Source organism: Drosophila bipectinata, chromosome 3L (genome assembly GCF_030179905.1).
Source record: "Drosophila bipectinata strain 14024-0381.07 chromosome 3L, DbipHiC1v2, whole genome shotgun sequence".
In the NCBI taxonomy this organism is placed as follows: domain Eukaryota; kingdom Metazoa; phylum Arthropoda; class Insecta; order Diptera; family Drosophilidae; genus Drosophila; species Drosophila bipectinata.
This window is the reverse complement of record NC_091738.1, coordinates 417,158-444,417: the sequence shown is the minus strand read 5'-3', so window position 1 is coordinate 444,417 and position 27,260 is coordinate 417,158. Positions and strand designations below refer to the sequence as shown.

Genomic DNA, 27,260 nt, shown 5'->3' with positions numbered 1-27,260 from the left:
AAACAGAAATTTAAATGTAGAATCAGAATCAATAGCGAGAAGACTAAACACCTGCCAAATCGCCCTTAGTTCCATTTTAATTCAATTGGATTACTTTCTATTGCAACACCCTCGCCGGCCATGCCGTGCCGAGGGAAAAAGTGGAATCAGCCAGGGACATATTCCGCCTTTTTAAGACCCACTCACTCCCCAGTCCCCAACTGCATGGGGCTTCTTTATTCTTTTTGTAAATACGCGATTACTGCACTCTCGGATCCCCCCTTTTCAATGCTTTTTCCAATCATCTAAATGGCATACGAATTTCAAAACAAAACACCGATCAAAACAGAGAATAATGAATGGTGGATAGTTTATTTAAAGACTCCCTTGAGTGTAAAATGAGCATCAAGGAAGGTAATTTCTTAGTTCGGGTATTCGGATAAATCGGCACTAGCCCCTGAACACTTTCGTTAGCCGAACACCCCTTGATTAACCCCAGCTCGGGGAGGAGTGAGCACCGAAGGCGAACCATTAACAACCTCAACTGCACTTAAGCCCGGGAACACGAGACGCCGGCTAAGTGGGGAGTATCATGGTATCGCAACCATCTCCAGCTTCCAGCTTGCAGCTTCCAGAAGAATAATGCGGAACTACAGCGCTCGTGCCGGCCCCGTCCAGGGGCAGGAGCAGGGGCAGCTGATGAAACCAAAGCCGAAACTGAAAGCGGAGACAAAGCCAAACACAGAGGCGTCAGCGGGGCCTGGGGAGCGGCTGGAGCGACAATCACCGGAAGAAAAAGCGGGGAAGGCTGCCTTGTGCTCCTGAGCTGGCAGCTGGAATCTGATAGGAACATCATCTCAAGCATATCCGGCAAGTGCAAGTGCGTGGAGGTGGATTCTTCAAGGGGATTGATGATGATGATGAGGGAGGATGGAAGGCGGGGACGGGGGATGAGGCAGGGCTGTGGCAGAGTGAAAGCGATGTAAGCAAGTGTTGACGGTTCCAGCTGCGGGGTTAATAAGCGATATAAGCGACGCGATAACGAGTTGCTTATGCTTTCCCCCTTTTTCGAGAGTTTTCCTTTGGGGGATTAGGACGAGGCAGTACTGCACTGAGAGAAAGGTCTCATTTAAAACCCAAAGATCTTCAAAACCCACTCTACCTTTTCGGGGAGTGTACTAAACCTCACTTTGTTGCTGATACTTGCGAGCTGCCTTTGTTTTGGCCTAATGGATGTGACACGGCGTGTCCTGGCTGATCCTGCCCGTGCCTGATTAAGTGCAACTTTGACGGCGATCTGTTTAATTTGTGGAACACCCAGGCAGCTGCCCCAGCTCCTGGCCCAGCTCCTGCCCCTGTGTCCTACACTAATGAGCTATAAATTTGCCATTCATCCCCCGCCCCGGCCGTCTTACAAGGGAAATCCTTTGACTCGGGCCTGAGGACTCCTGCGATTCGATCTGACGGATCCATGTGCAAATTCGATCATTTCAATCTGCTTTCCATGTCCTTTGGCTTTGGCCTGGCATCTGCCGGCAGCAGCACGCGCATCCTTTTTGAAAACGGCAAGACAAAGGACTCTATCCTTCTCCCTCCCTCTATCTGCATCCCAGCGTACGCACATGTCGTCCCGACAGGAAGCGCACTGATTGAGGGGCAAATCTGGATCCTGGACAGCGGCAGATGTTTTTATTGAGTATAAGGACGAGGACAGGAACGCGTGTGCCGCCTCACAGGATCGGAAGTGTTTCCCCTGATCCTTTTGAGGTATTTAACCTCCGACATAGTTGTGTGTTTTCTGTGCCGCACGATTTATTATTATTATTTTTCATGGTTCTAGTTCCAGTTCCTCGGAATTCAATTGTTTTGCATCCCAATCATGGGGTAGGTCAGGGATTAGATCCCCGACAAGTGGGGTCCGTGGGGTTGTGAGGAATCTGAGGAATGTAAGGGAAACCATAACTTCAAAGGATCTATTTTCTATTTTTTCCAAGTGAAGGAGGTCCTGCAAATGGCTTTCCATTAGGTCCGCTAGCCAGCCCAACGAATCCTTTTCCATTATGCTCACTGACCTGCTAACACGCTGATAAGTTCCCTGCCAGGATCCTACTCCTGCGCCCGCCCCTCCTCCACTCCCATATCGAGTAATTAGATTTTAGAGCCAGCACATGCACTTTCTCTCCACTAGCGTTGCGGCCAGGTAAACAGCTTTTTTGGGCCAGGTCAGGGTGAAAGCATTTTCTAATTAGTCCGCCGCAAAATATGAGCCTGACCACTATCAGATACTAATCCTGCTGATGCTGCTGCTGCTTCTCCTGCTGCTTCTGCACCACTCCGCACTCATAAATCCTGCCGAGCTGGCAGCCAGACGCTGGTTCAATTAAATTTCAACTTGCGAATCAATAAACCAGAAACATTTTCAACACAATTCATTTAGCGTAGGGACGAGTGGCTGGCTCTGGCCGGGCAGGAGCAGATGTGTGCACCTGGAGGAAACGAAAGATATGGTTTTTTCCTGGGGGCGAGCGGGGAACGGACTCGGGGCAGGAGCAGGAGCCAGAGCGCGTGTGCAACTCGACACCGGAACAAGTGGCAGCCAACGGGGGCAGGACTCCGGAGGATAAGCAGAAAGGTGCATAACTGGCTACAGTACAGTGTGGCCCATAAAAAGGTCCATAAAAGTAGTTGAGATTAAAAAAGTTATTCCATAAAAGACACAGTCTTCTGGATCATTATTTTCAACAACGCGGTGATAGTGACCTTTAGGGACAGTTCCCTGTACTTGACCATACGAAACCTTGCGTACTTAATGCGCAGCGAGGAAATGATTCGGCAGGAGCAGCAGCCGCAGTCAGTTTGATGAGGTCAGGGAAACCAGGAGCCAGGATAAAGGACGCAGGGAGAAGGCTGAGAGGAAGAGGGCACCGGGAGGCACGCATAAATGCTGGAATAACACAACAAGGCACCAGGAACCAGAAACTGAAAGGAAGGGAGCTCCGCGGACAATGGGCGGCGGACAATGAGCTCGACATCCTGTCGGTAAATCGGCGCACTGCATTAATTGGTTCAGTGATTTTTTTATGCCCAACTGGCAGTGCTCCGACAGCACAACAGGAAAATAAAAGGACGACTACGAGAATGTAATAAGAAAAGTGGAACAGGAACAACCTCGAACCTGTCGACCGCAGGCGCAGGATAATCGAAGTGTTGCAAGGGGCAGGGGCATGGGCAGGACTGAAATGAGATTGCAGCATGTCACATGTTTGCTGGAAAGATGCGACTTTGCTGATAAAAAGGTCAGGCAAGATGCACCTACACTGAGGAATATTCGTCTTGTCCCTCAAGAGATTTCTCTCAAGAATCGGTAGGAATAGGAAGGATATACCAATTCTGTTAACCTTTTCCGACAAGTGCACAGTATCCTTGGCCCAAAGAAGTCCCAGATGCGGTTGCAGGAGAACTATTGAACAGAGCCGGGGGAAAAAGCCAGGCTAACGAGCGGAAAACACGATATTACAGCCCCACACATAACTCGTGCCCAAGGACCAAGACCAAGACCCAGAGCCAGAGCCTCGTCAGTACCCCGGCGGCACGCTCCTTCGAGCCAGCTCATCCCAACGTCCTGGCAGCATCCTGCAGATGAGAGAGCCGGCGACAAATCTCATTAAAACTGAATCGAAATGGTAATTCGAGTTGTTCACAAACAGATCCCGATGCAACTGCGATTCCGTTTGCGATTGAGTTGATAGCGCAGGGATTCCTGTGTTTGTGTTGTTGTGCTCGTGTGTGTGCTCCGGCTCCTTATCCTTATCCTTCGACCCTGCCAAAGACTTTGTTTGCCAAGATGCCAACAAACGGCAGGACGAGGGGTAAGGGGCGAGGACGATAGGATTCCTGGGCTGCAAGGTGTGATTTGGCTGCTGCCGCCATTGTCTGCAGGATGTGCTGCTTGCCTCGGCTGTGTTTGCCTCTCGGTTTCGAATGCGGGCAGGTGGCCTGCATCCTTCGTGAGGGGGGACTGGGTGCCTCTTGCAATTGACTGGAGTCCCCTGTCTACTTGAGCCTAATTGCAATGTAAGTGCAAGGACTCGGGTGGGTGTTTGTCTATGGGAATTGTGTGTGGTCATGTTTCAGCCGCACACACAGTTGGCATTTGTCCAACTTGATTTGATTGCAATTTCTGAAATAGCCCCCAGAATTAGCTTTTACTTACTCCTATTATAACCTTTCCTTCAGAGGAGGTTTGTTAAGGTATCTTTCTATTAAAGTTGAAGATAACTAGCTATCTAACTATCTAGGTCATTGAACCTACATCTCCTTCATCAAAAATAAATGTTGTGATTTTAGACAAACATGAAGCCCAAGACAGAGCATAATGCTTTATTAATTAGGCTTAAGACCTCAAAGCCATCAACTGCAGTGCCAATGAAGTAAACCCTTCTGGGAGACTTCAACATCTGCCCGAGGACAATAACAAATTATAGATTTTCCTGGCACTTCCCTCCCCCTCCGACTTGGTTTCGTGATTTTGTTGGGCATTCGAACACTTCAATGTATTTCAATTAACAATCCGACATTGCCGCCACACAATGTAAGTCAGCAGAGATTATGACATGACAGGATTAGGAGTGATTATGAAAAATTACATTTCAATTATCGTGTAAAGTGAAATTATTCAAAATTCGGAAATCAGTAAGTCGGACTTCTACAATGGCCCCGCATGAAGGGCTGAGGAGGGTCGCTGGTTGCCTGATTGCCTGATTGATGGACGGCTAGATGAATTAAATTAAATGCAGCGAGTGTCACTTTTAATTAGCCCAGAACCCCGAGCCCCCATTATTATTCCATATTCATCCCCGAAAACGCGCAAAAATCTGATCAGAATGGCTGAGCGCAGCACTTCCACTCTGCCACTTCCTTTTACAACTTTTCGCGATTGTTTTCCATTAAGCTGAATAATTAGCATTCCTCTCTGCGAAGGTGTTCTCAGGACTCGGAAAAGTTTACCATCGCAACCACCCAGCTTTCCCTTTATTATCGCAGCTCTAAAATTGATTTTGACACCTGAAAACTGCAGAAAGTTTTGGGCAAAGAACTTTTGGCCAAGAAAGTTCGTTTTTTCCTCGTAATGTGCATCCGAATGGATGAGACGCATAACAAAAACAGAATTAAACATAAAGAGCCAGGTGGTGACCGGAGGGTGGGTGGTGGAGCCCCGAGAGTCTTCCATTTTACAAATAAGTTTTGTCTCGAAGATTACAAGGGAATTACACAAGACTTGGCAGTCCAAGTTGCAGGGCCCGGAGTCGAAATTGCAGTCGAAGCTGATGGGGAGTTATGGGAGCCCAGAGGTTGGATCTATTTCCTGTGCCTTTCCAAAGTAACTAGGGGTAGGATACACATAAGAAAACATTCCCATATATTTATAAACAATTTAAAGATGACTCTATAATGCTAGTCACTAGATAGTACATCTTTAAGCCACTTTTCAGTTCATTTCATTAATAATATTGATTTCTAAGACCTCCCAATCATTCCTCTCTCCGTGTAGGCACTTTGAAATTGATGTGGCATGCAGGGGGCGCTGGCATGTATGCGGTTTTGTGGGCGGGGCAACCGCAATTGATGTGGCAATATTTGCTGCACCTTGTTGGCTTCTCCGCCACCCATCCGACTCGGTCCTCCCCCGGGAGGAGTGGGAGGAGGAGCAAGGCACACGCGTCGTATGCGCAACTTGTGCAGTTTATTGAAAAACTTGCCTAATTTATGGGGTCTGGGCGGGTCTTCCATCTTGTACTTGTTCTTTGACTCCTTCCGAGCGAGGACTTCTGAGCCCCGTCCTCCCCCCGACAGACAATCAAATTATGCAAAGAATGCGCACTGGAAAGCCGTAAACAATTCCGGGGAAATGAACTCCATATCCCTCATGGATCTAAACGCAATTGAGTTAAAAGTGAGGCGAAACAATTTAATTGGGGAAACGTACCCACTATGAATTGAAATTGAATGCAAAACGAATTACCAAAGTGATTTACCCTGCCAGGGGTCTAAGTTTCCTCCGGCCCAGGATCCATTTAGCAAGTTCTTGTAGCGGCGGCGACATCCTGGTGTGGGGAGTGCACGAGGAGCGAGGAGCAGGGTCATGGCCAAGCCCAAGTTTGAAAAGGGAAAATCAAACAGATGTACAGCAGGATAAACACAAACAGGCGAGGACGAGGGGCGGAGGCAGGCAGGACATTCTGGATGGAGGATAGTGGATGGAGGGGGTGAGGCTATTCAAGAGAACGCTTAATGGCGCAGTAATCAAAAGTCATTATTTAGGAACGAAATACACCAAAAAAATACATATACTCGGCAATTATTAAAATCTTCTACTGTTAGAATGATACTTATTATACTTCAGAAGTTTAAGAAATGAAATAATGTCTCAAGACCTATGGGATTTAGCTTTGGAATACCATTTTTTCCAAGTGCAGTCAAGGACATGGCATGCCCCCTGCGAGGGGTGGTCACCACATCCTTCGCTCAAAGCCGAAAAACTTCGCCTCAATCGCTTACAAAAGGAAAAATTACGCGTATTATGACCACAAGCAGAGCTGGCCAAAAAGGAGGGGGAGATCCAGATCCAGAGGTAGGGGGGGGGGGGCTGATTCGCAGTGCAAAAAGGGGCGCGTCTCATGGGCCCAGCCCTCGTTCTGGCCTCTACGATATTAATTTGTTTGTCAAGCACGGAAACTCAAAATTCGCCACATCATGGTGACCGGGCACTGGGATTAGGATGTTGGGGTCGGGGGCCCTTCAAGGGACCTCGGCCTGAGACTAAGAGCAACAGGGGTGGCCTTTCAGGACGGCAACTAACCCGCGGATTAGGCTCAACTGCACGCACAACAGCCCGGAAAATCAAAAGGCAGCGGAAAATCGCGGGGGAAAACTAGAAAGTGAGCCCAAGTGCAAGGGCGCATGTGTGTGGGGACAGATCCTGGAACGGGATGCCAGGACACGTGCTGCGGCACAAGAAACGAGATTAGTGCGCCACAGAAGTAGTCATTTTCATACCCTTGCAGAGGGTATTATAATGTTGGTCAAAATTGTGCAACGCAGGGAAGGAGATATCTCCGACCCTATAAAGTATATACATATATTCTCGATCAGGATAACCTCCGGTCTGTCTGTTTCTACGCGAACTAGTCTCTCAGTGGGGGGAAACCCCATTTTCAAGGGTTCCCATCAAGAAAAATGGACAAAAAATTTAAAAATTATTTTGTCTTAAGATTTTGATGCAGAATGGTGGAGAATCGATATAGAAATCGTTTAAGGTACTCCGCTTGAGAATCGGATGAGAATTGTGGAAGATATAGCCATCAATGTGACCCCTATAGGGGAATACCCCATTTTCAAGGGGTCATCAGGAAAAATGGACAAAATATCTAAAAAATATTTTGTCTCAGGGTTTTGATACAGAATGGTGGAAAATCGATATAGAAATCGTTTAAGGTACTCCGCTTGAGAATCGGATGAGAATTGTGGAAGATATAGCCATCACTGTGAGCCCTATAGGGGAATACCCCATTTTTAAAGGATCCCATCAGGAAAAATGGACAAAAAATCTAAAAAATATTTTGTCTCAGGATTTTGATGCAGAATGGTGTAGAATCGATAAAGAAATCGTTTAAGGTACTCCGCTTGAGAATCGGATGAGAATTGGGAAAGATATAGCCATCACTGTGAGCCCTATAGGGGAATACCCCATTTTCAAGGGATCGCATCAGGAAAAATGGACAAAAAAACTAAAAAATATTTTGTCTCAGGATTTTGATGCAGAATGGTGTAGAATCGATATAGAAATCGTTTAAGGTACTCCGCTTGAGAATCGGAAGAGAAATGGAAAAGCTATAGCCATCACTGTGGGCCCTATAGGGGAATACCCCATTTTCAAGGGATCGCATCAGGAAAAATGGACAAAAAATCTAAAAAATATTTTGTCTCAGGATTTTGATGCAGAATGGTGGAGAATCGATATAGAAATCGTTTAAGGTACTCCGCTTGCGAATCGGAAGAGAAATGGGAAAGCTATAGCCATCACTGTGGGCCCTATAGGGGAATACCCCATTTTCAAGGGATCGCATCAGGAAAAATGGACAAAAAATCTAAAAAATATTTTGTCTCAGGATTTTGATGCAGAATGGTGGAGAATCGATATAGAAATCGTTTAAGGTACTCCGCTTGCGAATCGGAAGAGAAATGGGAAAGCTATAGCCATCACTGTGGGCCCTATAGGGGAATACCCCATTTTCAAGGGATCGCATCAGGAAAAATGGACAAAAAATCTAAAAAATATTTTGTCTCAGGATTTTGATGCAGAATGGTGGAGAATCGATAAAGAAATCGTTTAAGGTACTCCGCTTGAGAATCGGATGAGAATTGGGGAAGATATAGCCATCAATGTGAGCCCTATAGGGGAATACCCCATTTTTAAGGGATCGCATCAGGAAAAATGGACAAAAAATCTAAAAAATATTTTGTCTCAGGATTTTGATGCAGAATGGTGGAGAATCGATATAGAAATCGTTTAAGGTACTCCGCTTGCGAATCGGAAGAGAAATGGGAAAGCTATAGCCATCACTGTGGGCCCTATAGGGGAATACCCCATTTTCAAGGGATCGCATCAGGAAAAATGGACAAAAAATCTAAAAAATATTTTGTCTCAGGATTTTGATGCAGAATGGTGGAGAATCGATATAGAAATCGTTTAAGGTACTCCGCTTGCGAATCGGAAGAGAAATGGGAAAGCTATAGCCATCACTGTGGGCCCTATAGGGGAATACCCCATTTTCAATCGCATCAGGAAAAATGGACAAAAAATCTAAAAAATATTTTGTCTCAGGATTTTGATGCAGAATGGTGGAGAATCGATATAGAAATCGTTTAAGGTACTCCGCTTGCGAATCGGAAGAGAAATGGGAAAGCTATAGCCATCATTGTGGGCCCTATAGGGGAATACCCCATTTTCAAGGGATCGCATCAGGAAAAATGGACAAAAAATCTAAAAAATATTTTGTCTCAGGATTTTGATGCAGAATGGTGTAGAATCGATAAAGAAATCGTTTAAGGTACTCCGCTTGAGAATCGGATGAGAATTGGGGAAGATATAGCCATCAATGTGAGCCCTATAGGGGAATACCCCATTTTCAAGGGATCCCATCACAAAAAATGGACAAAAAAAATAAAAAATATTTTGTCTCAGGATTTTGATGCAGAATGGTGGAGAATCGATATAGAAATCGTTTAAGGTACTCCGCTTGAGAATCGGATGAGAATTGGGAAGGATATAGCCATCACTTTGAGCCCTATAGGGGAATACCCCATTTTCAAGGGATCGCATCAGGAGAAATGGACAAAAAATCTAAAAAATATTTTGTCTCAGGATTTTGATGCAGAATGGTGTAGAATCGATAAAGAAATCGTTTAAGGTACTCCGCTTGAGAATCGGATGAGAATTGGGGAAGATATAGCCATCACTGTGAGCCCTATAGGGGAATACCCCATTTTTAAAGGGTCCCATCAGGAAAAATGGACAACAAATCTAAAAAATATTTTGTCTCAGGATTTTGATGCAGAATGGTGGAGAATCGATATAGAAATCGTTTAAGGTACTCCGCTTGAGAATCGGATGAGAATTGGGATCTTATACACATCACGTTTACTAAAGATGCTCAAGAACTGAGTGATTAAAATTATGAAGAATCTTGATTTCCTGTTAAACCCAATTCTCCTCACCATAAACATTAGGTTTCAAGTGAATCAAAGTAAAAGAATGAAAGAAAAAAGCCCCCAATTACCCAAAAATCGATTCTCAGAAGAGAGCTAAGCATGGGATTAATCATATCAAACACCCGATTGAAACATTAATAAACTTTCAGACAATGAGTTCAAGGAACGATCTCAACATCGATGGAAAATAAACTCAGAACATGAGTTTCCCCGAAAATTGATTTGAAATATTATTTCAACAGAACGTTGAAATGTTTTGTAATAAATTGCGAGCCAATCAGTTGGCAGTTTTGGGGAAATCATCTTTCCATCTCAGCCATCTTTGGAAGATCCTATTCGTCACGATATTAAGTATAGAACATTATTAAGTGGTCCCTGCGAAAGTGTTTTCTTTTCTTGTTCGAATGTTTGTTTACCTGGCCGGCAAATGGAAATAAACTTTCGAGCAATCCCCCTAAAATAGAAGCCTCTCGTAGTCTCTGTTGCCTGGCAGAGTATTCAAAATCGGGGGAAGCGGTCAGGGAGTGCATAAATATACATATAATCAAAGTTTTCGGGGGCACACGACGCTGGAACGGCTGTGGTGGCTACTTTATGACGTCATGGATTTGCACCGGATCGTGGGCGTGCGCCGCTAGGTGGCGCCAACGTCATCGATCCCCCCACTTGCCAAAATTCGGCAACCCATACATATATTTATTTATTATTTTTGTGTGGGGTTTACTGCGGATTTATTTACATAGTGGTAGCTGCATCATCGTTGCCTTCTCGGTGACGTCACAACACGTCGCTCAACGCTCCCCGAGTGCCCAGTAGGTGGCCATTGGGTTTCTGCGAAGAATCTCCCAATGACCTGGCTGATTGACTCGCTCTGGCCCCTCCGCCGGGGGATTGCGTTGTTTTCTGGTCTAGGGCGGTTTTAATATTTATTTGTATTTAACAGGAATTGCGCCTTGTTTTTGCCAAACGCCTCCGCGCCGCAAAATAAAGAGAACCGTGTTCCTTGGGCACTAAATTCTGCAATGGGCTAGAAATAATGGTCGTGTACTTCCCGGTGATCTGGCCTTTGATGTTAGTGGGGTCCCATTCCAAGTTTATGGGTCGTGATCCAGTCGTGAGAGCCACTGATGGATAAACATCAGATTGGCCTAAGGTTTCCCCAAAAACAAACAAACTTGAAGGACATTTTTCTTAGTAACTTTTATAATAAATCTTCATTTTAAGCAGATAAATCTAAACCTAATAGATATATTAGGTACACTACTGATTAATTCGCATTTAATCGTTTTGAATTTGTTGGATAAACAATTGAGGAGTAAATCCCCTCCATATCATTCAGCATACTTCCCTTCTTGAGAGTCTACCTATGCTCCCGACATCCACGTTATGTAGCCAGAGTGATGATGGCAAGCCTCAACGAGCTCTGACCTTTAGGCAGCCCAATTAGTCCATTAAGGAATATTTAATCGCTCCCGATCCCGCGCCTGACCAGGTGATGAGCTTCAAAATCAGCGCTTTTTCTTCTTCACCTCTGACCCATTCGAGGGATTTGTTTTCCAACCCATCGATGACCGGATTATGGGCTGATTATTGATACGCAAAATCCCGTACGGAAAATTCCTCCGTATCACACAGTCCACTCGACTCTGGAAAACAATTGAAAGTCCAGCCCCTCCACCTCGACCTCCGCAGCTCTACCCAAGGCATATGCTATCGGGGCTCCTACTGATTGACGTCGACAAATTATATTGAAATCAAGTTAAATGGCGCCTCGTTAATAATTTTCATAAAATTTTACGCTTATCATGTGTCAGTAAATTCCGATCCCGCCAAGTCTACCCCTGCCGGCCAAACATTGTTTGTTTTTATAAACAGATATAACTTATTTTTGAATTCGTATTTTTGAATTATTAAGTTTTCGATCTTCGGGCTCTTGTGACGCAAAAGTAGTAAATTCCAGCGCGAGCTCGCTGATGGCCTGCGAAGAACGATTCCCATATGCATACTGGGGAATGGAGGCCATCCCAACCTCCTCGTTCTCATCCTCCGCTGTTCCAGGAGGAGATGCCGCGGACCCTACACTGCCCAGATTCATTCACACAAATCAATTTGGGCAACGTGGGTGATATATATTTAATTTTCGCACCTCGTGCAGAATGACTATAAAAACACAATGAGCCCAATATACAATATTAGGTGTGTAGAATAAACAGTCGTTAAAAAAAGCCACAGGATATTCGGGGCCCATCAAAACCAAAATAAATTAACGCGGTTTTTTTCCAATCACTGCAATTGTAAGATGGGAACTGGAAAATCTGTTGGGCAGAGAGTTTTTGAGAAAAGTGGCGCTTAGTAACAACATTTGTATCTCTATCGAGCCAAATAAATCTAGTCCTTTACTACATAATAAATATGTAATAAATATACTTCTTTAGGCATATATTTTATTTAGATTTTTAAAATTATATCCCCCATTTCTGTGTTTTTTATGATTTGTTAAATAATTTATTTGCTGTATACATCAGCGCCACCCAGCTCCAACGTGAGTTTTCTAAACTAGCACACTATCTTAGTCGATACAAGAACCATTTACATTCAGATGTAAACTAAGCAGTGCGTTATGTCACTTTAATAATTGATAAAATTCAATAAAAAAAATAATGTTTTATAGTTCAAACTATTAAATTTATAAATTTTAAAGTAAGGAATCAATTGGCCTTCACCTTTTTTTTTCTTATAAAACGAAATCATATAATTTATGATGGAGAGCCCCGCTCTTGAGTATCTTATCTTATCATAACAAACATATGTTTGCAAAAAAACACACTTATCAAGCACTCGAGTTGATTGCAAATGCCAGAATTAGAATCAGGTGAGAGGTGTACTACCCTAATCCGTTCCCGATAATCTAGGACAGTAACAAGATAGCCATGTAATCTTGACATATAGGGTATGCAGAAGCTTACATGTTTTGCACTGCGGAGCGCCAATCTGCGCTCTTCTCTCCGAAAGCTCTCACTTGCGCTCTCAGGCTCTCTCGGTCGGGGCCACCATCCACTTTTAAGTAAAGCAGCAGCACACTCCGGCGTCAGACGCCTCCCACCACCCACCAGCGACGGAACAGAAAGAACGGAACGGAACGAAACGAGATCCGGTGCGGCGTTGTATTTATTATTATTATTTTTTATCAAGTCCAAAGCGTTTTGAACGGGAGTGCGTCTCTGCCGGACACCGCTTTTCAGTTTTAGCTCATTTGCGTGCGCGGTTACCTTGGGGCGGCCGTCTCCAGTTGGAATTGTTGTAATTACCTCTCGACAAGTGTCCGCCACAAACGAAACGATAAAATTAAAATAAAACGCAGAATAATTACGCTGCAGCTGGAGCTTGGGAATGGAAATGTGCGCGTCGCGTCTAAACGGCAGCAGCGACAAGAGGCAACGCTAACGTAACGGCTAAATAATCGTAGAAAGTTTTTATTGTTATCGCTTCTTCTGAGCCAGAGCCTGAGCCAGAGCCAGAGCCAGAGCCAGGCCAGAGCTGCCAAAAACCGAAAGCCAAAAACCCGAAAAGCAAATAATCCAAGCTCAGGCCAATTTTTGCGTGCCGGCCAAGAAGAAAAGAAATCCGTTTCGGCCCCATCTTCACTCTGGAAACTGGCGTGTGTGTGTGTGTTTGGTGTTGAAGTCTCTGTGGTTATAGCCAACGGAATTGGCAACGCTCACTCGCCGCTGTCAGTCAATAAACCCAGTTAAATAGATACGCAATATCCATAATAACAACAACAACAACAACCAGCCACCATGTCTGGCCCACTGCCCGAAATCAGCGAAGAGCAGCGCGCGATACTGGAGCAGGTAAGAACCCGGGGCTGCTGGCGGAGAAGAATGGGTCGATAAGAAGGTGCTAGCCTTGAGGTAGGAGGTCTTGGGGGTAGATATAATTAACAAATATTTAGTCTTTTCTCAAGGGAGTATCTACGAATTCAAATACGCTTTTTAAGAGTCTGAAATTTATTGTTTCAAAACAAACCCATTAATATAAAGGCATATCTTTATGGCCAATCAACATAAGGGAAGGGCGGTTTGAGAGGAAAATTTTAAAAAGTATTAAAAGTCATTAATTTAATAAATAAATGAATTCCAGCTGGTATGTTGGGAAATATTCCAATAAATCGTTACAATGTTCTGGATTTACAGAAAACAGAAGAGTCATCGTGCACTCAGCGAATCACGGTGTCTGGTTATGGAAATGAGCAATTGCTCGCTTGACTTCCTATTCGATTAGCCATTTCTGCTAAATACCAAACCACGGTTTCCACACTGCAACGACAACTTGTTCTGGCCAGTGCTCTTGGGCCTACATACGCCGTGCGGCTAAAAGTCAGTCAGGGGCGAGTGTGGAGTTCAGTTTCGGGGGTTTCATTTGCATTAGTCTCGTACGTCGTGTATGGCCAATAAATTCACTACTTCACTACACCCATAATTTCAAAAAATAGCCAATAACTCAAAGAGTTTAGCCCCCTTTGTGGTCTCCACTGGGGCTGCCATTGCGAGTTCTTGGCTGGCCCACAAAAACCAGCTTGCGAAATCGAAAACGAAACCAAAGTCTCGGCAAAGCGACACACATTCTGGACAGTTCAATAGATTGCCACGAGAATGCATTACCAATGGACGGAGCCACTAGGCCAATGTGGATGAACTCCTTAATGGGTGCCGCCAGGCCCTGCCCGAGGGTCTTGCCCTATTTTAATTGCGCGAACGGAGCCCTGAGTGGGACTGCCATTTCATGGGACAATGACTGCGATTAAGAGCAGTATAAATAAACATGAGCTAATGATAAACGCGAACGAGCAGTAAGTTGCGAGCATTAATCCAGAACAAATTACGGATGACAAGTCACCCGCAACAGACCTTTGGACCTGTTGCAGAAACATTTGCATAAATCACGAAAGCAACAGGTTTCCAGAGCCTGCTTGGCAAATTCCGAAAAAAGAGAAACTCCATGGGCTGCAGAATAGATGCAACACTTCTTACCTCTCAAAAAAGTGCAGTAGTTGAATGTTATTCCAAAGTCGTACCGCCAAAGACCTCTCGAAAATACCAAGCAGCTGTGCCAAATATAGACGCCTTTTGGTATTGAGTGGCTTATTGGATATTTACCGTTTTTGGTTTTTGGCCTTTCAAAACTCAGTCAAAGTCAGGCCAGGCAATGGGAGAATGAAACGCCACCACAGCCCAGATATATAGTCATATGACCAATGATATGAGGAAGTATGCAGCCAAATAAAGCCGGCCGAGCCGAGCAAACAGAACGCGGCGCTAATGAAAACCTGGCATTAGCCATCACCTGGGGGCCAGTCGGTCGGTCTCCCTCGACGATGAAGCAACAAAAACAAAAATAAGCAACTAGCCAAACAGCTAAAAAGCGAAAACTGAAAAATAAAAGAAGCGGTGCTGTCGGTGAGCCAACGTAGACGGCCTCGTTATTGAATTCCGAGTGGTTTTGGCCAGAGCCGGGCCTGAGCTTGAGCCTGAGCTGACTCAGCATTGGATAAACACTGGCAGGCGCAAGTCAATTAAGCTATTAGCTGTGTTAAATATGAACTTGATTGAATGCAAATCGAAGTACGTGATGTTTGCTATTGCTGTTATTGATAAAAATAACAAACAAAGAACAGTAGATTAGGCAAAGAAAGGCGGTGTTGCTCGCATCGATCCATTGTTCGAATCAGCTTTCGGTAACAACATCCGATTTTGGCAGCTGAACAAGGCCAATACCAATTAACAGCAATTAAGACCACCTCACCCGAGCTTGTAGACCGCCTCTATAAACACTATCGCCCGCGATAGAGATCGGAAAATAATAAAACAAAGTAAAGCTGTGTCGGCCTTCACCAATAAATCATCGCAACAAATTGGATTACAAACCAGAGATCAGTCAGCGTTTTATTTTATAAGCTAGATGAATTAAATCGGATAGGAAATTATTTTACATAAGATTTGTTGTTTCTCCTGGGGGCCACTCCAGATGGCTAAAAGGGTGCCACAAAAATGACCATAAATTAATCACTCGAATTCAGTCGAACTCATGCGGGATATGTTAATTTATTTTGCACTAAATGGCAGCTAATATTTGTTTATTTTTAATAAATTCACTTTCTAATCATTTTTTGCCCCTTTTCAGTTTCGCAAGCAAATGGATGATGCCCTGGTCGATACCCACGACGACTACTTTCTGGTGCGCTGGCTGAGAGGTGGGTCAATTAAATTCTATTAGCCCCTGGGATCGATTATAATCCATTTATTATTCCATTACAGCACGCAAGTGGAACATGGATGCAGCGGAGAAAATGCTGAGAGCCGTGAGTTAATTAATTGCCATTGATTTTCCCTATTTATAGTTCATTTACGCCCTACAGAGCCTCAAGACGCGCGCCATGTGGAATGTGGACAACATCGAGAAGTGGGATCCACCCAGAGCCCTGCAGGAGTATCTACCCTATGGGCTGATGGGATACGACAACGAGGGATCCCCGGGTGAGTTCCCAATGCCCACTCCCATCGAAACTGCAAACTAATCGTGTTACCTTTCAGTGCTGGTCTGTCCTTTCTACAACTTTGACATGTGGGGTATGATGCACTGCGTCACCCGCTTCGAGTTCCAGAAGTACCTGGTCCTGTTGCTGGAGCGCTTCATGAAGGTAGCCTATGAACAGAGCTTGAAGCATGGGTGGAAGGCTCGTCAACTGGTCGTGTTCTTCGACATGCAGGATGTGAACCTGAAGCAGTACGCCTGGAGACCGGCTGCCGAGTGTGTGATCTCCACCGTGAAGCAGTACGAGTCAAACTTTCCGGAGCTGCTCAAGATGTGCTACATCATCAACGCCCCGAAGCTCTTCTCCGTGGCCTTTAACATTGTGAAGAAGTTCCTGGACGAGAACACCACCAGCAAGATAGTGATTTACAAGTCAGGAGTGGACAGGTGGCAGCAGCAGCTCTTCTCCCACGTCGACCGCAAGGGATTCCCCAAGGCCTGGGGCGGAGAGCTCGTGGACAAGACCGGCGATCCCCAGTGCAAGTCCATGATGATCTGGGGTGGCAAGCTGCCGGAAGAGCTCTACATCGACCAGAGCAACCAGCAGAGCGACAAAGACTTCACAGAGACGCAAGTGCCCAAGGGCGACAAGCTGAAGCTGCACTTTAAGGTTAATCACGAGGAGCAGAAGATTCTCTCCTGGGAGTTCCGCACCATCGACTACGACATCAAGTTCGGCATTTACAGCGTGGATGAGCTGACAGGGGAGAAGCGCAGCGAGGTTGCCCTGGGAACCGTTTACTCCAACGAGATGGACGAGATCGGCTACATATCCACTCGTCCGAATACCACCTGTAGGTGTTGAACGTATAACTTTGTAACCTCTTATTGATTCTGTGCATTTTCCAACAGATACCGTGGTCTTTGACAACTCGGCTAGTTACTTAAGGAGCAAGAAGCTTCGCTACTGGGTGGATCTCATTTCCGAGGAGGAGGAGGGCATTTCCGAGCTGACCAACCAGATGGACCACACACAGATCGCGGCAAAGGAGTGAAAAAGGGGCGAGTCCTAGGATCGCGTGCTCGACCAGCAACTATGCCAAATACCAATTGGAAGTAGATAGATTTATAGATAGACAACACGAACTAACCTCGGTGCATTAAAGTCACAAAGCCTTGACCAGACCTGGCTGCCATCAGCTGCTGGCGAAGCTGCAATCAAACCATGTGATAGAAACAATTAGCAAAGGAGAACTCACACTAACTTAAATTTAAACTTAGTTAAAGGCGCACTGTTTATTTAACAATTTTAATCTTCAATGTTTCTGTGTATCTGTATTTGTATGCCCATATGTTCAGGGATTACAGCACAATAAATGTATATATGTAGCATTTGATTATGCAATGTATGGTATTAATTTTAAAATTTTTCTTGATTTTTAAAAAATTTTCCACATTTTTTAAGATTTTTTCCGATTTTTTCCGATTTTGTCCGATTTTATCCGATTTTCTGATTTTTTCTGAAAAATGTCAGAAAATGTATTGTATTTATTTTAAGATTTTTCTTGATTTTTAAAAAATTTTCCAGATTTTTAAAAATTTTTTAAGATTTTTTCCGATTTTATCCGATTTTTTCTGATTTTTTCTGATTTTTTCCGATTTTCTCAAGTTCATTACGTAGTCGTTACGTAGCAGTTAAGCTGGGCCATTTTCGGCAACTAGTAGGGGGAATATACTAAGTCCAGTACGTCACAAAATGGCACTTTTGAAATCGAGAAAAGTGAAAAATGGCGTAGCATACTTTTGGGACATTAGGATTTCATCTTCCCCAAATGATTAAAATCATAGCATACTTCTTGGGGGACATTAAAAATTATATTTTTCCGCCATGATTAAAAGCATAGCATACTTCTCGGAGGACTTTTAAAATCATATTTTTTCACAATGATTAAACGCATAGCATACTTCTCGGGGGACTTTTAAAATAATATTTTACTCAATGATTAGAAGCATGGCATACTTTTCGGGGGAAAATATAAATCCTAAATGTCCCACCCCAAAAGTATGCCCTGCTATTTTTCACTTTTCTCGATTGCAAAAGTGCCATTTTGTGACGTACTGGACTTAGTATATTCCCCCTACTAGTTGCCGAAAATGGCCCAGCTTAACTGCTACGTAACGATTACGTAATCCCACGTAATGGACTTGGGAAAATCAGGACAAAGCCTAAAAATATCAGAAAAAATACGAAAAAATCTGAAAAAATCGGGAAAAATCTTAAAAAATTTTTAAAAATGTGGAAAATTTTTTAAAAATTAAGAAAAAATATTTAAAAATAACTAAAAATTTTTAAAGTCAAAACACAGAAAGTAAATTTTGTATTTTTTAATTGTTTTTGTGTATATATATAAATGTTTAACTTTCCAAATTAAATTAAATGTACTTTACAAAATGTGTATGATTTAAAATTTACTGGAGCGGGATGAAAAATTTCTTTTTTAACAAATTAAAAAACTTTAGTGTAATGCTCTACAAATCCATTAGAACATTCCTCTGGTGATCTTGTAGATATAGATGGGCATGCAAAGTAGGATTCCAAACTTTTGTTCCTAATCATCCCACTCCAGATTCAATTTCCCCAAGATTCCTTGGCCACTTTGCTGAAATAAATAATCGTTCGCCGTTCCGGTTGCCCGCTCACTTGTGCTCAGCTCTTACGGCTGCTGCGAGGAGGCGCGGCGCTTGCGCCTTCATCACTGCGGACCGCCAGGATTGGGTCCCATTTGCGGGTAGCCACCTGGACCTACAGGGCCCTGAGGGCCAACCTGCTGTGGCTGGAGCTGCTGCATGGGCATCATTGGGTTCGGACTCGATCCCACCACCCCAACACCGACTCCCACGCCTACGCCCACACCTACTCCCACGCCGACAGGAGGCCCTATGGATTGGTTAGGTGGAGGCTGGGGCATCTCAGTGGCCAGCTGCAGATTGGTCAGCAGATCCGTGATGGCTGGGAAGAGCGAGCATTGATTTTGCTGTGCGTTGAATTCGGCAAAGCGTCGGAGCAGCGTGCTAGCGGCGGTCATGGTGGGCGACGTAACCTGTCCATTTCGTTCAGCCATCTGGGTGATGTTCGTCTGGATGTCGTAAACGATTGGTAGCACCAGCGAGGGGCTATCTTTCCAGTCCTTGGGTCCTCCAACCACTCCGCCGTATTGGATTCTTGTAATCTGCAGGAAGAAGAGGATCTTCATGCGTCCAAGCACCACGCAAGTATTTCCAATGGGCACAATAGGAACGGCAGACGGCGGCATGCGCATACACATTTGCACGGTCCACTTCAGCTGGTCGCCACCCAGTTCCGGCTTCAGCTCCAAGCGCATGATCTGCACAAAGTCCTTCAGGACCTGGGCTGGCAGATTGAGAAGTCGACAGATGCTGTGCAGCGAGTTCGGGCGATAGGGTGGAGCAGCTACGCGGGTGTCAAAGTACTGTTCAATAACCAACAGATCGTCCGGGCTGAGTTGAAAGGGTGGAGGTAGCTTGTCGGGCATCGGTGGCAAGTGAGATATCTTCAGGTGGAGAGTCTGCATGTGAATTTGATTCAGCACCACCTGGCACTGTAGTCCGTCCACTTTGAACAATACCACCCCGGGTTCCGTGGAATTAAGCGCTGTCAGGGCTTCCTCGTTCTGGATGTTCCGATGCAGTTGTCGTCTCATGTAAACACATCCTAAGAAGCGCTCTAGTGGACTCATATCCGGCACATTGATATCCTTGTTGGGATGCGGACTTGGTCGACAGAGTGTCTCCAGGGCTTCGTGAGTCAGCAGAGTGGGAACAGCTCCGGCCCATGGTCGGTTTAGGGTGCCACGAGATCCTGCTCTATCGGCTCCGCCAGTTCCTCCAGCTCCGCCGCCAGTGCTCTTGTGCTCTGGACTCTGACCTGGCCTGGGCGAGGGTCGCGGCATGCTGGGTGATCCTGGCCAGTTGTTGTTCGCCGGCGACATAGCTGTGAAGGGCGAGTCCTGATGACTCTGCATATAAAGGGTATTTGGACCCGGACTGTGGACCATGTGTGGGCTGGGCTGGGGATTCAGCGGAGACGAAGGCATCAGTCCACTTGGTGAAGGATGCGGCATGTGCGGCGCCGGGGGAGACGTGAGGTTAAAGTTTCCATGTCCCTGGCCTCCAGTGCCACCGCCTCCTCCTCCAGCACTTGGATGTGGACTGGCCGGTGTGTGCGGATTAGAACTAGAGGGCGGAGTATGAGGAGCTGGGAATCGGAGTCCACTGTCTCGCGGTGACTGAGGTCCGCGCATTCCAGTGCCCAGGAATGGGGAAGATCCACCGGCACTTACACCCGCTACACTGCTCGGACCTCCGAAGTTGTCCTCCAAGCCCATGGGTGACAGCGGGTTGTCGTCCTCGTGGGCAGCGCGGCTTCTATACGCTGCCGACTCATCAACATATTTCGATAGGAATGCCTTGAGCCCCTGAATGGGCGTGATTTCCTCCACCACATTGCGCTCGAAGCGGCTGCTCGCTCCATCTCGGATGGACACGAGCCGGTTGGCACGGAAGCGCAGTTCTAAGCAGTAAACCGCCTGGTAGGTCAGCCTCATTAAACAAGGCGATTGGGCCAGCATGCAGAAAGACAGCACTGGTACTTGGGGCCGCTGTTGAATGAGTCAAGGATATAGTTACATAGTTAATGAAATGAGGACGGTTGGGACTCACCGGTATTCCCAGGAAAGGCAGCACCGGCAGCTTGGCAACGGAGCTCAGTGGGTTGTAAGTCTCGTGCAGGATTTGTGCGATCTGGGTGAGACTGTGCTGCTGATTGAGATGCTGAGCCAGTTGGTCCCGCATCATGGAGTGTGCATTCACCGCGGACATGCCGCCCACAAAAGTGAGTCGGAAGCCGTGTGACTGAACCGACCAGTAGATGTTGCAACTGACTTCCTTCTTCGGTCCGTATCCGAGCAATAGGTTCATATAGCTGTACGATTTAACGACGAGCATATCGCACAAGGAGAGCCGTTCTGGTAGGGAAAGAAACAATTAATTTGATATCAAAATACCTTTCCTGTTACTCACTATTTTTCAACTGTTCGGCAAAGTCGTGGACCAATGTGTAGAGGTAAACTATCTTAGACCAGTCGTTGAGCAGGTCTTCGACTGTTTTGGAAAAGTCGTGGTTAGCCTGCTCGTAGTTTAGGTAAACGGTTCTCCGGCTGCCTTGCTCCTTCTGGTGACTGCTTTGCAGCGGGGTGCTATAGAACACGAACTCCACCACCCAGATGCGCACCTGGCTGTTCTTGTTCGTCTGCGACCTTATCGAAATGGAGAGCACTCTTCGCATCAGATCGTCCCACACATGTGGTTCAATCTTTGGCAGAGCCGAGGCGCCACTCGGCTTGGAATCTCCAGCGGTCGCAGCTGCTCCACCCTGCTGCTGTTGTTGCTGCTGCTGGCTTGAAAACGTCGTCTTGCCAGGCTGTGGGAGGGCGAGGATCTTCAGCACGAGTGAAGTAGCGTTGGCTTCAACCTGTAGGCCGCTGTGGGGGATATTGTGCTTCGACAAGGTTTGAGCCAAATTCATGAACGGAATCTTCTCATCACACATGGCCACAACGTGTGCTAGTTCCGGAATGAAGTAGGCGGGAAAGATGGTCTTTTGCTGCTTAGCTGGTGGCGCCAGGAGGTCTCCATTAGACTTGCGTTTGTGCGGGGAAACATCCGCTAAAGGAGGAAATAATGTAAGTACCGAATAGTAGTTTCCAGGGACTAAGCTTACCATCAACTTCAGTGCCTGGCCCATGCGTGGCCACAAAAGTGTCGAACTCGATGAGGCGCATCAGCTTGGTGTAGAACTTGGGAATGTCTGAGGGAGACTGGGAGACCACCGAAACGAGTTGCTTAGCGGATTCATCTATAACGTCCAGCTCATCCTTCTGGAAGGCCACGAAGCCCAAGTGGAAGGTGTACTCCATTTCGTTGGGCATGGTTGTCTTTTCCTTGAGTTGGACCACCTGTTCCAAACACATTTAAAGTAAGAATAGATGTTCGAGCCCATTTAGTAAATCATGTGCTTACCAAAACAATATTGGGATGTCTGTGCAGCTTGACGTAGATTTTGTGCCTGCCAGGCTGGAGAAGCTCTTGGTCCGGTTGTACCAGGAAGGGCAAGGTCTCGGTTGCCGTCGCTGGAAGATGCTGCAGGGTCTTTTCGCACCTTCGATGAGTGATCCAGTAGCGCAACTCTGAGAGCAATGCAGGCAGCTTGCCCCGATCCCCATTCAAGCAGTCTTGCATCTCGTCCGTTATTGGGCAGTCCAAGTGCTTGGGCACGTGGCAGCGGAACATTCCCGTGTGAGTGTCAATGGTAATGTGAACTTGTTCGGCTCGCAGGCACGGAGAAAGTACGGGAACAGTCAGAATAGCCGGCGTGCCTTGGAGGTTAACTGTAGAAAAGCAAAAGACGGTTTACATCAACCTTCCAAGTCAGAACGCTGTTAACATTTACACTCACAGTCAACGTCCTTGAGGAATGCCTGGAACTCGAGCTTGAGATCGCTCAGCCTCCCCACGGATCGAATGTAAACAGTGTGCACAATCAGGCGCTCCATGGAGAGATGCTCGGATCTCACCGCTCGATCAGCCACCTCAGCCGATTCTTTGGCACCCAGCGATGGCACATGGACCACCGCCAGCGGGCGACCAATCTCGTTCGGATCCGACTGAACAGTGAGGCGGTAACCTAGCTCTGACTTCAAGTCTCTCCAATACGAGACCGTCAGCTTGACGCCGGGCACATATTCCTCCACCGTAATGTTGTTCTCGTCCAATCTTTCGAAGTTCAGACGAAGAGTTTGAGTGTAAAGAACCTCCAGCTGCAGGGACTGACAGAAGTAGTGCAGGCAATTGTACACCTCACTCAGGGCATTCGGATTCTCCACGAGCCGGGCCTGGATTAGCTGGTGAATATAGTTTACTTGCAGCGGATGAACCAGGGGCTTGCCATCTAATACAAAGAAAATAATATTGATATTTTACAAACATAGTGGTCTCAATTATCCGTACCTCCCGTTTCCTTGTCCTCAACGAGCACATCAATGTCCAGCAGACGCCAGGGCACGGTTGGGCTATCCCCCATTACCGTAAGGGCCACACTGAACTCGTGTTTCACTTCGAAAGTGACGCGTCCATTCTGAATACGAAACTCCCTCATCTGGGGTAACAGTTTGCCGGTAACCAGGCGGTGCTGGATGACCTGGTTCAGTCGCAGAAGCGTTTGACGCTTCTCCTCTGGGGTAATGGCGTCGGCCGGTACAATTCTCTCGCGAATACAAGTGGGCAACCGGTTATAGGTGCCTGTGGTCAAAACTTCCACGGCAGCAGGTATGTGAAAATTGGGAAGACGAGCTCGAACTAGCGTTTCGCGGGACATGCGGGCCAACATGTCAGCAGTCTCCACGAAGAGCATATTCTGCTTATCCAGAAAGCTCATAATCTGCGAAGATTTGTCCACTTTGGAAACTGAGTTTCCCCATTTTACCAACGCATTCAGGCGGGTGAAAAGGTGCCGTGTCCGGGCCGCATAGTCGTAGATCTCCACTTTTCGCTCCATATCCGATTTTCGGGGTAAACTGAAAGGAGCTTAAGTTTATAAACGTAACTGTTTAATTATGTATTAATAACTCACAGTTCAGCCAAGACAGTGAGCTCGTGGTAAGTCCTCTGAATGATGAAATCGATGAGAACCGACATGGACATGGTGTTGATCCGCGGGCCTCCCTCCTAAACAGGGATTAGTATAAACATATTTGTATTCGTCAATAAAATGCTAAAAAACTAGTTACCTGTCCAGCGGGCAAGTAGGCGCCTCCGCCGCCACCGACGCCGGGCATTTGTTCGAGCGGCAGAGGCAAGGGGGTGGGGGCCATGTTTGATTGCTGAGGCGGCGCACGGCTTATTTATTTCAGTGTTAGGCCTCCTTCTGTTGCGCGCTTTTGATGTGGCTTTACTTGCTACACACGTGTTTCATATTTTTGTCCACTTTTTTAACGTGTGCGTTCGCTTTTTTGCCGTTTTTACTCGCGAAAAATCCAGCAGCGAAATTTCTTTCTGATTTTCTTCATTAGAGTGACCAAACCTAGGTGGAGAAAAATTCATTAAACATCGATTGTGAGCGATTATTGCAAACACCAATCCACCTTTCCTTTACAACACTGAACTCTAACGTATTTAAAGCAGTGCAAGCAGTTTAATTTCGAGAGAGTTTTGAATTTGTAAGAAATAGGTTTTCTAATTGAAAACCTATTGCATTTCACTATTGCAGTTTTCAGTATGCCAGCATTTCAGTTATTATATTTTTGTAATAATATAAATTATGATATAGTTAGTTTTAAAGTTAACTGATATTCATTTTTATCGTTCAAGGAAACAAAATGAAAAAAATTTATGAATTCTCCTCCAGGTTAATAACTCAATTCCTCTCATCGAGTCGACCAATTATAGACAGTGAAAGTTCATTGACCAAATCAGCTTTCCATTACCACTCGACTGTTTTAGTTTTCCTCATGTGGCGGCCTGTTAAAAATAAGGAAAACAAAAACATTTCCGCTTTTGTTTCTTTGAATTTTGACACGGTTGATGTTTCGCTGCCATTGCACATGGCACCCCTCTCTTCCCACCCACCATCCCGCTCTCCTGTCCTCCAGCTCCTCCGAGAGTCTCCCGCTCCCGTCAATAAACAGCCACTGCTTCAAGTGGCGGCACATGCCACGAGACACCTCTCCCCGCCAGCCACCTCACTATTACGTTCATGTGCTTCGCCAAGTGGCAGCCACCTACGGAATCCGATTCAGAATCGCTCCACTTGCACTTGGAAAGTTCTCGGGGATCGGGATTTGGAGTTTAAACTTCCCGGCCGCTAGAGCTCCCCCAATTGCTCTCGGTTTTGGATAGGGATTGGGATGAGAGCCCCTCCGGCCATTTCAGAGGTGGCGGTAAAAATAGAATTTTATGATCTGGCAGTGCGGAACGGCACGATCCAAACTTCAGCCACTTCAGCCCGTGGAATCAGATCCCAGGAATTACTCACATATCCGGCCTGGCAAGGCAGGTGCCCTGCCCCGCTAACCCTTGACTTGGACGAATTCCTATAAACAGGATGCGGCAGGGTTGTTGAATTGGGTGCTGAAGCTGCACTGCTCCACATAAATTACGGCCACTCGACTTCGGTGCAGATCAGAGGGATTCCCGGATCTCCTTCTCTGATCGATGGATCTGGTTCTGAATACCCCTGAATCCGATTATCCAAAGCGATTACCGGATAATTTACGCCACGTCTTCGATTCACAATAAATTTCGAAATTATTTACAAAAATGGAAAAAGTAAACCGGAGAAATGGCCTCGTGTTCGCTTTCGCTTAATTTTTTGTGTTGAATTTCGCATTAAGGCGGATTCCGCTTATTTATCTGTGTAAATAATTGGACACCCTCCGCTGTCGGAGACTCACGGATGCGAATTCGATTCACTTGGAAGCGAAGAGATCCAGCCGCGATGAGGCGGTGGCCACATACCGCACTTGCTACAAGCATTTTACCTACGCAAAGAATAACAGAGCCAAACCAGCCGATCTTCATGGGAGCAGTTAAAAATAAAGATCCAGGGGCTCTTTACAAGGCGTCATGCACTGTGGGAAACAATTCGGTAAACATTTACAAAGTGCTGCTGAATTCACGACTTCTTTTGTCTCTGGGATGTTGCTACTAGTGGTAATAATTAAAATCTGCATTCAAATAACAAATTGATTTAATTAATTTGACTTTGCGAGTGTCGAAGGGAAAGGGGAAGGGGAAGGAGCTGCAATTGCGCAGCAAGTGAGCAAAGAGTACAATACACCGAGTCTCTGGGGGAGGAGGAGCCGAGAGTCCGACTGGAACCAGGACGAAAATAGATTTATGGCCGCCAGTCGCGACGGTTTCCAGAAACGCTCGCTCCGGGTGAGGCCTTGCTTCTAGGGTATTATGCACTTCTTGGAGGGAGTCGGCTGACTGACTGGCTGCATCCAATGATCTCTGATCTGATCCGCTGCGATTTGCCTGTTGTAAAGTTGGGACACTTCCTTTGTGGCACTCAGCCCCTGGCTTCCTCCTTTCTTCTCTTATTAATTGCCGTGATTAAAGTCGAGGCTGTTGCCGCAGAATGTCTTTAGCACATGTCACACTTGGTCGCAGCCACTGCACTCCTCCGCCCAAGCCCCGAAAGATTTCCCTGGCTTTCAAAAGCTCTACGTTGATGCATGGCTATGGCCCGTCCTGACCTTACCATCAAATAGCATTTCCATGTTGGCGCCAGACAAAGCCCACCCCTTTTCGGCCCCCCTGCCACTTTCCCGAGGCTTTCTTTGTTTCCCGAGATCGGAACGCGTGGGCTGCAACTTGTGAAGTGTGAAAATGCCACAAGAAGTGCGAAAAATCGAAGGAAAACCGGAGGAACACGGCCCGGCAGTTAGGGAAATGTACTTTGTTGGAAACAACGACAGGGGAAAATAAAAAAGAGTGCTCCAAGAAGGGGTTGTCTTATAAATAAACCCATTACAACCCCCCACTCGAGCGATCTTAGATCTTTTGTCCAACATCAAAAACCAATTCGAACCAGAAGCAACAGAACCAACGGCGCTCGACATAAATCATATCGAATATATAGAAAATACGTTAGCACCCAATATATCTGAGAGTCCCCAAGCAAAGCATCCGAAGGGGGCGACATTAAGTTCATTACGCCTGAAAATCCGAAGCGAAGAGAAGCGACGACAACACCTGTGAGGAATTCGTTTTGGGGCTTTCAAAGGCCAACTTTTGGGGGAGAGCCGGCTAGAGCATCGCTGAGAGTACTGGGTGCAGAGTACAGAGAGAAAGTGGTCTTTCGGGAAGAGTGGGTGTGCGAAGGGCCCAGGCAGGAG

At 46.0% G+C, this 27,260-nt stretch overlaps 2 protein-coding genes across 2 annotated transcripts; one reads left to right on the top strand and one right to left on the bottom strand.

Moving 5' to 3' along the window:
• The first annotated feature begins 12,834 nt into the window (after window positions 1-12,834).
• Window positions 12,835-17,710, top strand: LOC108126437 (SEC14-like protein 2). The gene is made up of 6 exons (XM_017243044.3): window positions 12,835-13,604; window positions 15,934-16,003; window positions 16,068-16,111; window positions 16,169-16,286; window positions 16,344-17,138; window positions 17,197-17,710. The coding sequence occupies exons 1-6, from the start codon at window positions 13,551-13,553 to the stop codon at window positions 17,337-17,339; spliced, it is 1,224 nt and encodes a 407-aa protein (XP_017098533.2). The 5' UTR covers window positions 12,835-13,550; the 3' UTR covers window positions 17,340-17,710.
• A 944-nt stretch (window positions 17,711-18,654) lies between these two features.
• On the bottom strand, window positions 18,655-24,436 carry MED14 (mediator complex subunit 14). Its single transcript, XM_017242996.3, has 9 exons — window positions 24,150-24,436; window positions 23,993-24,087; window positions 23,371-23,936; window positions 22,820-23,311; window positions 22,384-22,751; window positions 22,085-22,319; window positions 21,385-22,029; window positions 21,025-21,329; window positions 18,655-20,963 (listed from the first exon to the last, which is right to left on the bottom strand). Exons 1-9 carry the CDS (start codon window positions 24,231-24,233, stop codon window positions 19,038-19,040), a joined length of 4,716 nt encoding a protein of 1,571 aa, XP_017098485.2. The 5' UTR covers window positions 24,234-24,436; the 3' UTR covers window positions 18,655-19,037.
• Between the last annotated feature and the right edge of the window lie 2,824 nt (window positions 24,437-27,260).

Excerpts from the sequence above, each read along its gene's own strand:
- MED14 (XM_017242996.3), bottom strand. The coding sequence starts at position 24,233 with ATGGCCCCCACCCCCTTGCCTCTGCCGCTCGAACAAATGCCCGGCGTC. Across the intron at positions 24,088-24,149 it reads CCTACTTGCCCGCTGGACAG|GAGGGAGGCCCGCGGATCAA; the intron begins GTAACTAGTTTT and ends ATCCCTGTTTAG. Across the intron at positions 22,030-22,084 it reads GCCAGGCACTGAAGTTGATG|CGGATGTTTCCCCGCACAAA; the intron begins GTAAGCTTAGTC and ends TTCCTCCTTTAG.
- LOC108126437 (XM_017243044.3), top strand. The coding sequence starts at position 13,551 with ATGTCTGGCCCACTGCCCGAAATCAGCGAAGAGCAGCGCGCGATACTG. Across the intron at positions 13,605-15,933 it reads AGCGCGCGATACTGGAGCAG|TTTCGCAAGCAAATGGATGA; the intron begins GTAAGAACCCGG and ends GCCCCTTTTCAG. Across the intron at positions 16,004-16,067 it reads TCTGGTGCGCTGGCTGAGAG|CACGCAAGTGGAACATGGAT; the intron begins GTGGGTCAATTA and ends ATTCCATTACAG.